Genomic DNA, 13,463 nt, shown 5'->3' on the forward strand with positions numbered 1-13,463 from the left:
TGGACCTGGTCTGGGGTTTCTTTTCTGTTCCGATTGCGTAGCATTATTAGGTGGCCTTCAATGTTGCGGGTTGTGACATTAACAAAATCTATTTAATAACAGCTATCTCAACAATTAGGCTAAAAGGAAATGGGTATTCGTAAACCCCCATAAACCCGGAGCGGCACCATATTAAAGGTGAAAACCACTCTTTCGTATATGTTCAATTCAATCTTTTTTCGCTTTATATAGCAACGTTTTTATCGACAAAGCAACGTATAAGTAGACAACGTACATACCAACAAGTGGAACTTAGACGGCAAGACTTTGTTGTTCATTTAACAGGTTTTTTCGTCTGATGTCATTGACGTCAAAATCAGTTCGTATTCAATCGGCAATTGTCTAGAAAACCTAAAAATATGAAGCCGAAAACCAGCTTATTCGATACATATAGTGGTTATATTTACTTAAAATTAGGTTAAATTAACTTTTTCGGAACTTTCTACGTATATTAGGACGTATTTAAATCTTATTTTAAAGTTTAGAAATACTCGATTCTGATTGGATGAAATTCGTTCATTTACTGCGTAACAGTAGGTAAATTGGAGGTAAATTCTATGTTAGCATTAAAGAACAACCTACTTGCAATTCGGGGTAAATTTACCCGCAATTTATGCATTTTACATGCATTTTTTTCAGAGTTTAACGAAAAAGACCCACAATTCCCATCAATATTATAAAATTCATTTGTTGAAATATAGCACTAATTCAGACTTGGAAACCAGAAATCCAGAGAGCTATTTCACAGCTGAGATGGCACTTGACAACCCCAGCACCTCTGACGAGTACCAGGACGCCGATCAGGAGTTCAGAGACAACGATGCCACTACAGCTGGTGATCGCGGGGTCATTCCTGTGGAACCAGTTAACGCACCCTCTCAATATGCAAAGAGGACGGATATCTACATGGAAACAGGCTTTGAGCCTGCTACTCTTTCCTGGCCACCTACAACTAGATCGGATGAGGATTCCTCGCCTGATCGACCCAACAGGCAACCGACAATCGAAAGCGCCAAGTCCCCGACTTTTGATGAAAACTCTGCAAGCAGTCGGTACACTTACACGAACTCACAAGAGATAACAGTAATTGGGAGGCGAGAATCGGAGTATAGTTTTCGTCATTCCAAAGGTCCAATTCGTTCCCTCCTCTCCCCATCCCCTGAAATTCAAAGTTTCTGACTTAATTGGTGCAGACTAATGGGTTTCATACACTGATATAATTAATAGCCGCGTCCTCAATTCTAGGCGGCTATTATAGCGCTCCTAAATTTTTTTTTACAATTCAAAGAATTTGAATTGTATTGGGGTGCTGTCTTTTTTTTAAGATCTGTTCACACATTTTCATGATTTTTGAAGTCAAATTGGAGTAGTAATTTTGGTCACGCCGAAACAGGAAATGGAGCGAAAAAGCGAGTGCTTTTGCGGCGTGAATTTTTGTCACTCTAATTTTAAAATAGAGTAAAAAAACGGTGTTTGAACAAAATTCGGTTTCTCGGTAGTGGTTTTTTGTTCACATGCGGCAATTTCACTTTGATTTTTAGTTTTTTTTTCGATTTTTTGGATCGGATTTTTTTTTCTAAATGGTTTTCCCAGTCTATTCACAGTCCGTTCTTGGTCTAGTTTTCTGTTTAGTCAATGAAAATTCTTTGAATTGTACGTCAGGACTTGTCCTGCTATGTTTTTTACAATTCAAAGAATTTGAATTGTATTGGGGTGCTGTCTTTTTTTTAAGATCTGTTCACACATTTTCATGATTTTTGAAATCAAATTGGAGTAGTAATTTTGGTCACGCCGAAACAGGAAATGGAGCGAAAAAGCGAGTGCTTTTGCGGCGTGAATTTTTTTCACTCTAATTTTAAAATAGAGTAAGAAAACGGTGTTTGAACAAAAATTCGGTTTCTCGGTAGTGGTTTTTTGTTCACATGCGGCAATTTCACTCTAATTTTTACTGTTTTTTCAATTTTTTGGATCAGATTTTTTCTAAATAGTTTTCCCAATCCATTCACAGCTCATTTTAGGCCTAGTTTTTTGTTTGAATTAAATTTTTATTTCTCGCTAGTGGGTTTTTTTTGTTCACATGCGGAATTTTGACACTGATTTTCTGTTTTTTTTCTAATTTTTTAATCTGATTTTTTAAAAATGGTTTTCTCAATTCACTCATAGTCCATTCAAGGTCTAGTTTTTGTGTTTAGTCAATGAAAATTCTTTGAATTGTACGTCAGGACTTGTCCTGCTATGTTTTTTACTTCGTCTAACAGATTTTTGTTTTGTCTTACCGTGACTTCTTGGAATTGACTTTTTCAATGACTTACCTCACTCAAAAAAATGCATTCTGAGCTCACTTATGAAACTTTAAATTTTATGAACATTTACTTATTAAAGGTCAATAGTGTGCATCTAAGTAGTGCCAAACATATGCCCTAATTCTTGAATATTAGAGTCTTGAGTTTTTGATTTCAAATGTTAATTTTGGGATCTTTTCCGTTTGTGCCCCCCCCCCCAAATATTGCACGTGCATCTGGGGGGGGGGGGTGCTTGCGCCCACTAAGCTGAGGGGGCACAATTGGAAAAGATCCTAATTTTGAAAAGCCCTATTAGGGTTTTCTCCTTATAGAGCTTATGTGTCTCATAAAAATGACTAGTCCGAAGCTAATCCAAAAAGTCTAGTGGTCTATTAAAGGACTGGTGGTCGATCTGTCTATTTTATTTCTATAGTTGTTTCAATTCATGTAACGCCACAAGCGTCTATCGCGGCTATTTTCGGCTATGTTATACGGTAGATATAATAGTTTTTATAGACTGATACAAAATAGCACTGGTGTAATTATTTCATGTACACCATTTTAGGGATTTTTAAATTTTGTTCGATCTCACTCTGTTGGAGGGAAACGAAACCGATCGTAAAGGTCCAATGTCGCAAGAATCCCATGACGTCATTCAAACTCCACCAGATAGATCAAATCAGCTCCCGTCATTTCAATCGGTCTCCAAAATTGGAACTCCGAGTCATTCAATGAGTTCTGCTTCAAATATGCAGCGTTTGGGTCGCGATGGCCAACCTGTTAGATCCCAATCACGATCGTCGGCTGGGAGTAAATCTCCTCCGAGCCCCTCTCACCCTCATCGACCTTCATACTTCTCAGTTGATTCCCGTAACCCTAATGACACCTTGTTGCGAAGTATGGATAAAACTGGGAAAACTGCCGATGAGGAGCTGTATGCAACTGCAGAATCGATCAAATTTCCAACGGCTGTGTCTAAAGACGTTGTGGATTCGCGGGGACAACCAAGCGATGCCGGATCAATGTCGTACCAGTCGTTCAAGTCGGTTGTGAAAGCGAAAGAGGGCAATTTATCGGACTCGAGAGACGACGAGACGATTTACAGTGACGATGATGGGGAGTTTGAAGATACCGGAGGAAGTGGGTTCGGAGCGTTACAAGAAGAAGATAAAGATAAGATGCCGTCTGCTGGTCGACCAGGTGACGAACAAGCTAGCGAGAGCAGTTCATTCATGACTATTGGCGAGGAGGAAAGCCAGAAAGGGATATCATCTGGTTCCGATCTGGACTACGATGATCCTGATGTTTGCCAGTCAGAATTAATAGAAAACGAAAACACGGATGAGTTTACAGTGAAAGGACAACGTTTAATCCAATATGAAAATGACGAAAATGATGACGAGAAACTTTCTCAATACCAGACGACAGAAAACAAGTACACGCCACGCTCCGACGGTGGTTATGAAGTGGAACCCGTTTCCAGACCCTATGAACAAGTGTTCCACGGACCAATAGATGAAATTGAGGAAATCTGGACGCTTGCCGAGGTTGAAGATGAAAACGACAGTTCAATTCACGGTGAAGATTTAGGACCTCCGTATTTGACAGCTGCCGGTCAGAAGGTAGCAATCGAAAAGTCTTCCGATGATAGTCACCCAGTTGTTGATTCCAAGTCATTCACGAGGACCAACTACCCAAGTGACATGCAAATTACTTCGCTAGATTCAGTAGTCGGCCCTGGCGACAAAAAAGACGAAAGAGGTCCCTCAAGATCGATTGAAGTGGCGCCAACTCCTCCTAAAGTCCCAAAAATGCCAGTAATGGACAACTCTCCTCACTTCGTGAGCTATGACTCACCGTTTGGAACTGATGATGAAGTGAAGTTCAGCCGGAGTCCGAGGAAGTCAAGTGTGTCAACGGGTCAGAAACCAACCGATGCCATTTACGAAATGGAGGAAATGCGAAGTGACGAAGACTTGATAACTGAAGTGACGACAAAAACTAGTTTCACAAGAGAGACTGTAATCGAGAGGATTAAAGATAAACCCGAAGAAGGGGTTGAACCTTTCCCGGAAGAAATTGAAGGCGACCAATCAAAATCCAAAACCGCTGATTTAGCTAACAAAACAAAACCTACTCCAGAACATGAAACACCTGCAGACCTTGCAGACCTACAAACTCCTCGAGATCCAGGATCAGGAAAGGTTTCAGAAGATGGACCGCATTCGACACCTAGGAAAACTTCCCAGGATGGTCAACGACATTCATCCGTTGACTTCCAGAAAGACTTTCCTTTCACATTTATGACAATGGACGACATGCCCGCCTATCCAGAAGTCTTGAAGGCAAATCGGAAGATAAAGACTACAAAACATTTGAAGATTTTGGAACGAATAACGTTTCACGAAGACATCAAAATTGACTCATGTTATCTCGGAGGTGACGCTCAGCTGTTACGTAATTACGTTTTAGGTTTCATTGGCCACACTAGTTTAAAAGAAGCTCTAATGAGCAAAGGTGCGGGTGATATCAGCAGCTTAGTTCCGTACATTGATAAGGAAACTCTTAATAATCAGTTAGTAAGCGTTCTTCAACGAGCCGAAAAACTTGCAAAGAATTTTGACCGCCACGTCAAAAACTATGAGCGCACTATGCAACGTCTAAGTTCCAGCGATTTGCCCGACTCCAAAAGTTGGAACCAAAATAGCAAGAGCAGTAGTAGATATTCCTATCCTAAAAAACCCAAACCTAAGCTGTCAAGCAGGGGTTCGGTTACAAAACTTCAGACTAAACCACCAAGCGTGTCCGCAAGACCTATGCAAACTTCTCTACGATTGCCAGGAAAGCGAAGTATTCCAAGGCAAGGCTATGGTCGAGCACCGGCTCCTTATAATAAAGGAAGCACATACGCTCAAAGGGCTAATCTTAGAAGCCGCCGTTCAAATAATGGAAGCATTCACTCAAGGAAAACCTCCTCAACTCATCGAGATCGCTCTAATCGCGGAATGCATTCCCGGAAAACTACCTCCAGGCTTTCTGTAAAAGGAACAGATCAGTCCGTTGACTATGACACACCTGCTGGGGTCTCGGTGGACCTGTCAATTACATCCGGAACCCAAAGAGATCCCTCCCATAGCCCAGTGTTCCTCAAAATCAAGAAAGACGAAGCTGCAGCGAACTTGGAGAGTATTCAGTACGTTAAGAAGCAGTACGCTGCCGGAAAGTTCCAGAAAAGTTTCATGTCCCCGAGAAGTTACATGTCTGAAAAGATATCCGAGAACACTTCATTGCATGCAGTTTCGGAATCCTTTTCTCTATCGCCTCGACGTCATAATTCCGATGCAAACGATGCCCAACTTAAATTTGACGCTTTTAAGTACTTTATTCGAGCTCTATTTTCACGATTGTATGGCCCCAACGCAAAAGTCACTCAGAATAAACTTCGCAAATTATGGCGAGCAAAACAAAGCAAAATGTCGAAAACAGAAACATCAGGTCAACATAGCAAAAAGTCCACGAAACAGATCATAGAGCAGTTATTGCAGATCCAAATTCATGACGATATTTATAACGTATTTTGGGAGTCTATGGGTTTGAGTGATAATGATTTGTTAAGTCTTACAGCATATCTGGAAAAAGCTCGCGATTGGGGAATGATTCTGGCCGAAGATGATCAGTACCGGCATTTTGTCTCGGCTCTTATCAAACACCTGAGGAGTAACCAATTTTACGAAAACCAACAAATATTTTCATCCCAGCAAATTACTCTGGATGAAGTTACAGAGTTCTTGAGCCGCCTTGCCGGGGTTCTGGTTTCGCCAGCACAGGTCAAGCAATTTTTGGACTCCGTCGACTATAACTCCGAAGGACCTTACTCGCAAGAAAGCATTATTGAGAGTATAGCCTGCAAGTTCCAGAACATTCTAGAAAAGTCGAGCAAAAGTGGAATTTTTGATGCACAGAATGCGTTCCAGAGCCAGCAGTCACGACATCCGCAAGCTGCAGTTAGTTAAACTGAACTGAACTATTGTTAACTTTTAAGTTGTATTTGAATATTATCTCTGCTTTACAACGTGTAACAGAAGATTTATTTTTAGAATTGTTTCATTTTAGCCGTTCATTTTAATTTCCCTGCGCAAATACCCACATCTCAAATTTGATAGTAAAAATCCAAAATTTGTAAAAAAAAAACTAACGAGTAAAAATTAAAATCAAGCTCAATGTACACACTGTGTTAGAAGCTAACAGAGCTATGAAAACTGAGCCGCAAAACCACGCAGCACATCGTACTTCAAGTCGGATTGAACGAATAGTAACTTTTCACATTTGATCTAATTTTTTGGGTAAGCTGTTAATTTATTTTAAACAAGGAGGCTCGCTAATGTCCAATGGCTCCGCTCATCCACAATCCTGTCTAATTGTCTACCAATTGAAGCAGAGATAGACTGACTCTAAAGAAGCGAATTTTAGTATTTAAACTTTGAGAGATTCTTTGAAAAGGACAGAAAAAGAAAGGGTCTATACAAGAAGGGTTGATATCAGTGAGATCAAAATATTTTGTCACAAGAATGAAATTCGAACAAACTAAACGACAGACAAAATCAAAATGAAATTTGTCAAATAGAAAAAAAACTTGAAAATAAACCAATTGGACATGTCAGCAAGCAAAATAAATTCATTAAGGTAACTTCAAGCAATAAAAATGCAATTATAAACATCAGAATTTAACAAAAAAAAAAACGAAAGAACTAAAGAAATAGACAAAGACTTATTTGTTTATTTATTCGGGCATTGTAGGAAGCTGAATGGCATCGATTTTAAATCCATGATTAGCGAACAAATGAAATCGTTAAATTCAGGTATGCCTCAATATTGACTGTAGGGCAAGATAACAAATATTATAAATTGGTTAGAACTTTAGAAATGACAACTCTTTTATATTATTCGCAAACATTAGGTCTCCAATCACAAAACCAGTAAGTATCAACTCAAAACTCAAACTCCACTTATTCTACTACTTATCAGACCTTTCATTACTCAGACTTGACAAAACTATCTACAAAATATCTATAGTCACATTTGAAAAGTTTATTAACCCTTTACTAAAGGCAAATAATTATAACGTGATCAATTCCATGAACAATAAGGGGTTTAATAAACAACAAAAAGTGGGATACAAAAGCAACAGTCTATCCCGTTTTCTCTCACCTAACAACTTTGTTATTTTCCAGCTTGCATGTTCTGTATATCTTTTTTTATTAGAGTGTAATGTCTGATTTACGGTTTGCAATTTAGTACAAAAGTACAAAAAATAAGCTCTGCACTCACCTGTAGATCCAAATTGAGAAGCAAATTCATAACAAAGTCACCCAAGCTAGATAATCACAAGCTAAGTTATGTGTGCGATATTTGTTAAGTTTGCGGTGGAACTTACCAAACAAGCGTTCTAACAACTTAGTAATCAATTCTAATTAACGCACATAAGTTTTGTGTTTTGTTAATTTTGCATTTGTGAGTAAAACCAATTTCACAACAATTTTGTTGTTAAAACATTGAAACGAAAAGCAATCTCATGAGTATTTCAAAACTAAAACTATTAAGATCAAGCAAACAATTAAACATGTGAAGCAGCTAGAGCGTATTGTTAATGGAAAAGATATACAAAGTGACGAAACAATATTTGTTGGAAAACTCTAAACTGAGGCAATTGATATTTTCTCATTAGTCCGCTGCTGAAATCAATGAGACCGTTATTCTGATTTGACAAAGCTACCGAAAAAAGTCTAAAATATCTATAGAAAAAATATCTATAGTCAAAAAATGAATGTACTTTCATTTAAACTTCATGAGAACTTTGCTGAGACCTGTTGGTCTTGTGACTCAGACACAATACAACAAAGTAACAGAAACATCCATCAAATAAAAAATAATGAAAACTTTAAATGTCAAAGTAATCAAAATCACTAGTTGCCCGGACAACAATGCAGACAACAGCATATATTCAGCTTCAAAACAAACTCACTTCATATAGTATATTCAGTAACGGGATAAAAAGAAAACAAAACAGAAGTCAGGTGGACGCAAAAAAGAAAAAAAATATAAATTTGTTCTAAAATCTAGATTCAAATCCAAATTTGTATCATTCTAATAAAACACGATACAAAAAAAATGTATCGTTGCAGAGTTACTAAAATCAATAAAAATTGAAATTGGCATCATAACTGGGCAAAAATTACAAAGATTACTTTAAAAAATACCAAATAATTGAATAAGAACAGTATCGAAATTGACCATTTTGACAAACAATTTTGCCCATAACAAACTTCGAAAACAACGAAAGTTTAAAAACTTACCAATTTTTCTTTTTTACGCTGACGGGCTTTTTAGTGTTACCATTCACATATTTCTACGCTAAATATATCGATCGATCAAAATTGTCTGAACAAAAAAAACGCAGTTGAGCGTATAGTACTTGCCACGACAAGCGTGCATTGCGAACCAATATTTTTTGTCCGACTACAACCATTTTAATAGAGATATTCAAAAAAAATATTCAAAAAAAATAGAGCAAAAAGTCAGAAAAAATTTTTCATGCTCAGTCAACAATTCGGTTTAGTTTTGTTGCTCTAATATTTGTTTCGTCAATAAATACTGCGACGTTCATGAAATTGTCTTTACTTCACTAGGCTAGCTCAGTTTTTCACTGAAATCTGCTCCAAACGAATTTAAAGAGCAATTGCTCTGCACTGTATTCGACAGAAAGTCGATTATCTTTTGAAAACTGATAGCAAAATGAGCCATTGGTAATTTTCAAAACGCTGAAATAAACTATCAAATGTTTTTGCATGGGAATTTCATCACAACTTAATTGCTAGAATTGATGTTTGGACTTTTACATTAAGTGTACATTTTTAGGGCGTCTATCACACAGAAACGTATTAAAAGGGTTATTCAACTTTAAGACAAAAAAGATTATTAAAAAAAACTATTGAAAAAGTGTCAGAGCATATTAGCAGCATTAAGAAAAGTCAAGGAAAAAACGGTCCGAAAACTGAAATTGGGTTGTGCATAATTCTGGTACATCAGTGTTACGGTTAAAAAAATGAAAACACCTGCAGATTTTTTAAGGAATCAGTGGTGTCTAAAAATAAGTGCACAGTTTGGAAGTTCAAGACGACCACCTAGCTTCAAATTTAACTGCAGCATTTCCTATCAACATGTGATAAAACTGAACTTGCATTAAAATTGAAACTGCAGCGAGCTTTTATGCGCCGGAAAGACAGATGGTGGTCAGGGTATTTTTTGATTACTGAGTATGCCGATAAATGCAGACGATGTGAGATCCCGGAGTGCACGCTCAGAGTAAATCAGTGCTGAGTCATGATATTCCAATTCTGTTTTTTTACACTTGCCATTTTATGATCATGTCACTTTTTACCCTGCGCAGACAAAAATCAGACAAAAAATTTGCTTCTATGAATAAACTCTGACCAGTCAAAAATCTTTCTTAGTTTTTTCTGAGCAGACTAATATTGCAGTCTCGAAAAATTCTGTGCAGCACAATTTGCTGTCTGTGGATATCATGAAAAATTGATAAAAAAAAGCGCTTTTAAAAAAATTACACTGAAAACAATGAATTGATTTTGATGTGATTTAAATTAACAAACTTTCATAAATTACTAAAATAAACTCAATAAATAGTCTGTTCTGTACTTTGTCATCTCATCTTTGTCATCTCCTTTGAAAAGGAGGAGAAGTCCATCTCATCTTTCTCATCTCATATTTGTCATCTCCTTTGAAAAGGAGGAGAAGTCCATCTGCCGAGTAGTTCTCTACATTGTCATCCAACATACAGATGAAGTGCCATTTCACACCAGCTGACCATTTGAAGATGTTGAATGGAGGAGCCATCAGCACCACTTTAGTGCACCATGAACGTGACTTCGGGAAAAGGAGGCGAAGTCCATCTGCCGTCGATTCTGGTCAAAGTGCATCCAGTACGAGATGGTAGATCTAAAATAAGCATAGCAACAAAGAAAGACGGTAATACCAGGGTTAACAACAGTGATGACTCGGGGTATTAGAAGTGTTGACAGTGATGACTCGGTGTATTAGAAGTGATGACTTACGAAGTTGCTTTTGAATCATCTCTTGGGGGGGTATACGGTAGGGTGGTGTGGGGGACATATGGAGTACATGATATTAACAAGTCAATTTCTTCAAAACGTGAAACACAATTGGAACTATATTGAGATACTTGTTTAATTGTATGACTCAAGTCGCAGTTCGATGCTGTTAATGGCATTAGTGTGTGCATCAGATGCTATCACTTTGCTCATACATGGCATAGTAAGGATGAGGTAAGCTATTTACTATACGAACAACTACGTTCCTCCCCCTCAATTTAATACTTGGTGATCTAAGATGGATCTAAAATCAAATATATGAGTTCACCGATATTGGCGCGTTCCATTGTCACAAAATTTCTATTTTGATGATGATTGTAGTTTATGTTAGCATTCAAACGTTAGACGGAATCTGGTCCAGGTCTCGAAAAGATATAACGCCTGATGAAATAATTCAACTGGAGCACAGATCGGGGAATTTTCAAACAAAGTTACAGTGTCCCCGGAGTATAGCCGCAGAGTAAAAATGTGCTGAACCAGTATATCCCAAGAAATCTCAATATGCAACGTGTATTAAGCGTGTATTATACATGTATTATACACGAACTATGCGTGTCTTAAACGTGTATTTGCTGGTAATGTGTCTTTCCAGTGCAAAAGTTCGTTTGCAAAGGCACGTAACGGCAAAAAAGGCAGTTTTTATGACATCATGTGAGATTTTCGAAATTTTCAAAAATTGTATGATTTAAGTATGAACAGTATGTTTAATCGCAAAAAAACTTCATATAGTATGATCTGTAATGCGTATTGAGATTTGTTCTTGGGATATACTGGTTCAGTACATTTTTACTCTGCGACTATACTCCGGGATGCATAATTTCATGCTGATAGTAAAAAATCGAAATCAGGTATTTTGAATTACATTATATTTTTGAATTTTTTGAGTTGAGAGTTCTAAAAAAATTACGCTATTGGTTCAAAAGCGCCTTTGAGATGGAGTAAATTAAAATACCTTAAACAAACAGATCCTTGAACTTGAGCTGTCAAAATGTTTCAATTACTTAGCGAAGATGAATAACTTTTAGACCAACGTGCACGTATGTGATCGGAATAAATTAATTTTGAAATTGATCTTGTTTTTGAAAGTAAATTTTGTTATTTGGAAGAGAATCAGAACATGAATTCGACGTGAAAAAAATAAAATTACGAGAGAGATAATAATCTACTAGTTCTGTTGAAATAGGGTGGCGACAATTACACACCCATAGTATGGTTTCTTAGAATGAAACCTGTCAAACGTTGCCTTTTTGTGTTTTTTTATTTGGGTGTGTTTATTGGTATATAAAATGCTCTTGCGAAAGATCTGGCAACCTAATCCAGAATTATTGGCAACTAAAGAGGATCGAAGTTGGAATAACGGCAAAAAGAGGACTCAAAACAAATAAGAAAGCTGTTTTTTTGGTTGTAGTACCACGGGAAATGAATTGAAGTGATTTTTATCTTATTTACACTAAACAGAAATTGTATTTTTTCAAGTGAGAGCTATCAGCACTCGATATTGAAAAAAGTCATATATGTTAAAGATGTTGTCGGACGGACAAGAAATTTGTTAGGTAGAAAAAATCCCGCACGGGGAATCCAAATTTGACGTCTTAATTGAACCTTATCAACACGCCCGGTAAGTAACACGCGCCAACGCTGAGGGACGTAGAATTTGAGCGGCTCTTGGAATATTGCTATTACTTTTATGATTTTTGGAGTTTTAGTGTAACTTCTTATTGGCCTTCGAAGGGTAAGATTTTGGCTTCCTATTACAGCCTCAGGTTGGAGCTTCAGATTGAACGGAGTGCCGACCACCAGAAATTGTGAAGCGGAGTGACTTTCAAATGGTAATAATGTAATAACATGAGAAAGTTTTTGAAAAAAAACCACCTCTTTTAATTTTGGTTTACTCGGATTTTTCGGTTTTGTGCACTCAAAATGCAAACAACTCCTAACGGAGATTTTGAGGCATCGAATTATTGACATGCAACTAGTTCCCACACTACAGTTTCTATATATTTTATTCCGAATCATTTTGACCCCTTAGTCACCAGATGTGACCCTTTTAACTTTGGCCCAAACGCGACGTACCCATGCAGTGTGCACAGACATTTCTCATGTATCAATGAGAAGTAGGCAATGAAAATTTGTAGGGCAGTGGGCCTATGGAAGCACTTTCCGACAAAATAGTTATTTTAACGATTTTGACACCCAATTTGGACGCGTGAACCCTGTTTAAACTCTAGGAGTCGAATTGTGGGTTTTTTGAATGATTGTTATTTCCGGTGATTTTAACTACCGGCAATTGCATAAATTGGTTTTAGAATGGGACGAACAATGTCGCTTAGCTTTTGGGTTTAGTTAAGTCAGCAAATGAAAACGCGGAGCTTTTGACAGGGCAGGGATTGGTTACTGCCAATTGGTTTCTATAACGGAGAGGGAGTGATAAAAACGTTTCAATCAACTTTGCAGTATTCACTAAGCAAACAGTGATTGAGGTTGCACAAGGATATTGTCATAAATTGGAATTTGTTTGTTTCCATCAGTCTCCAAAGGTCGTTGCTTTAAGATAAGTTGAAGATTGAACACTCGTTGACAGTATTGATGTGATGAAATGGTAGTTTGGCCTTAAACTGTTCGCACAAAAGACAAACCCCTTACGGATTATGACAGATTTCTAACTCAAGATGTGATATTTACGTAACAGCTTAAGGTATGTTCGATTAAGGTAAGAGCGTGTTGGTTGAGTATAAATAACAGGAGGTAACAAATCATGTACCATGAAGAAACCACGCAGAAGAGAAACTGAGCTATAGAGATAGAAATTACTCATTTATCGGGGTTAAAAAATTGTGCATAATTTGCTACGAATATTAGATTTAGTGAGACTGAACTATTGAAAAATTCTTTAAACGCAAGACTGTTTGAGATGTTGTGAGCATTTAATATTAGTTGCCTCCGGGAAGTGGTCCAC

General features: G+C 37.4%; 1 protein-coding gene across 2 annotated transcripts in view; it reads left to right on the forward strand.

The window, feature by feature from the left end:
• LOC142344713 (uncharacterized) overlaps positions 1-6,424 on the forward strand; it is a 67,950-nt gene extending 61,526 nt beyond the window's left edge. For both annotated transcript variants that reach the window (XM_075396585.1, XM_075396587.1), the window contains exons 10-11: positions 752-1,168; positions 2,946-6,424. In XM_075396585.1, the coding sequence (XP_075252700.1) occupies positions 752-1,168; positions 2,946-6,334 (3,806 nt within the window). In that variant the 3' untranslated portion in view covers positions 6,335-6,424. The remainder of the gene's footprint in view (positions 1-751; positions 1,169-2,945) is intronic.
• Positions 6,425-13,463: the final 7,039 nt, after the last annotated feature.

The sequence above is a fragment of the Convolutriloba macropyga genome, chromosome 8, assembly GCF_964194025.1.
Source record: "Convolutriloba macropyga chromosome 8, txConMacr16.3, whole genome shotgun sequence".
In the NCBI taxonomy this organism is placed as follows: domain Eukaryota; kingdom Metazoa; phylum Xenacoelomorpha; order Acoela; family Convolutidae; genus Convolutriloba; species Convolutriloba macropyga.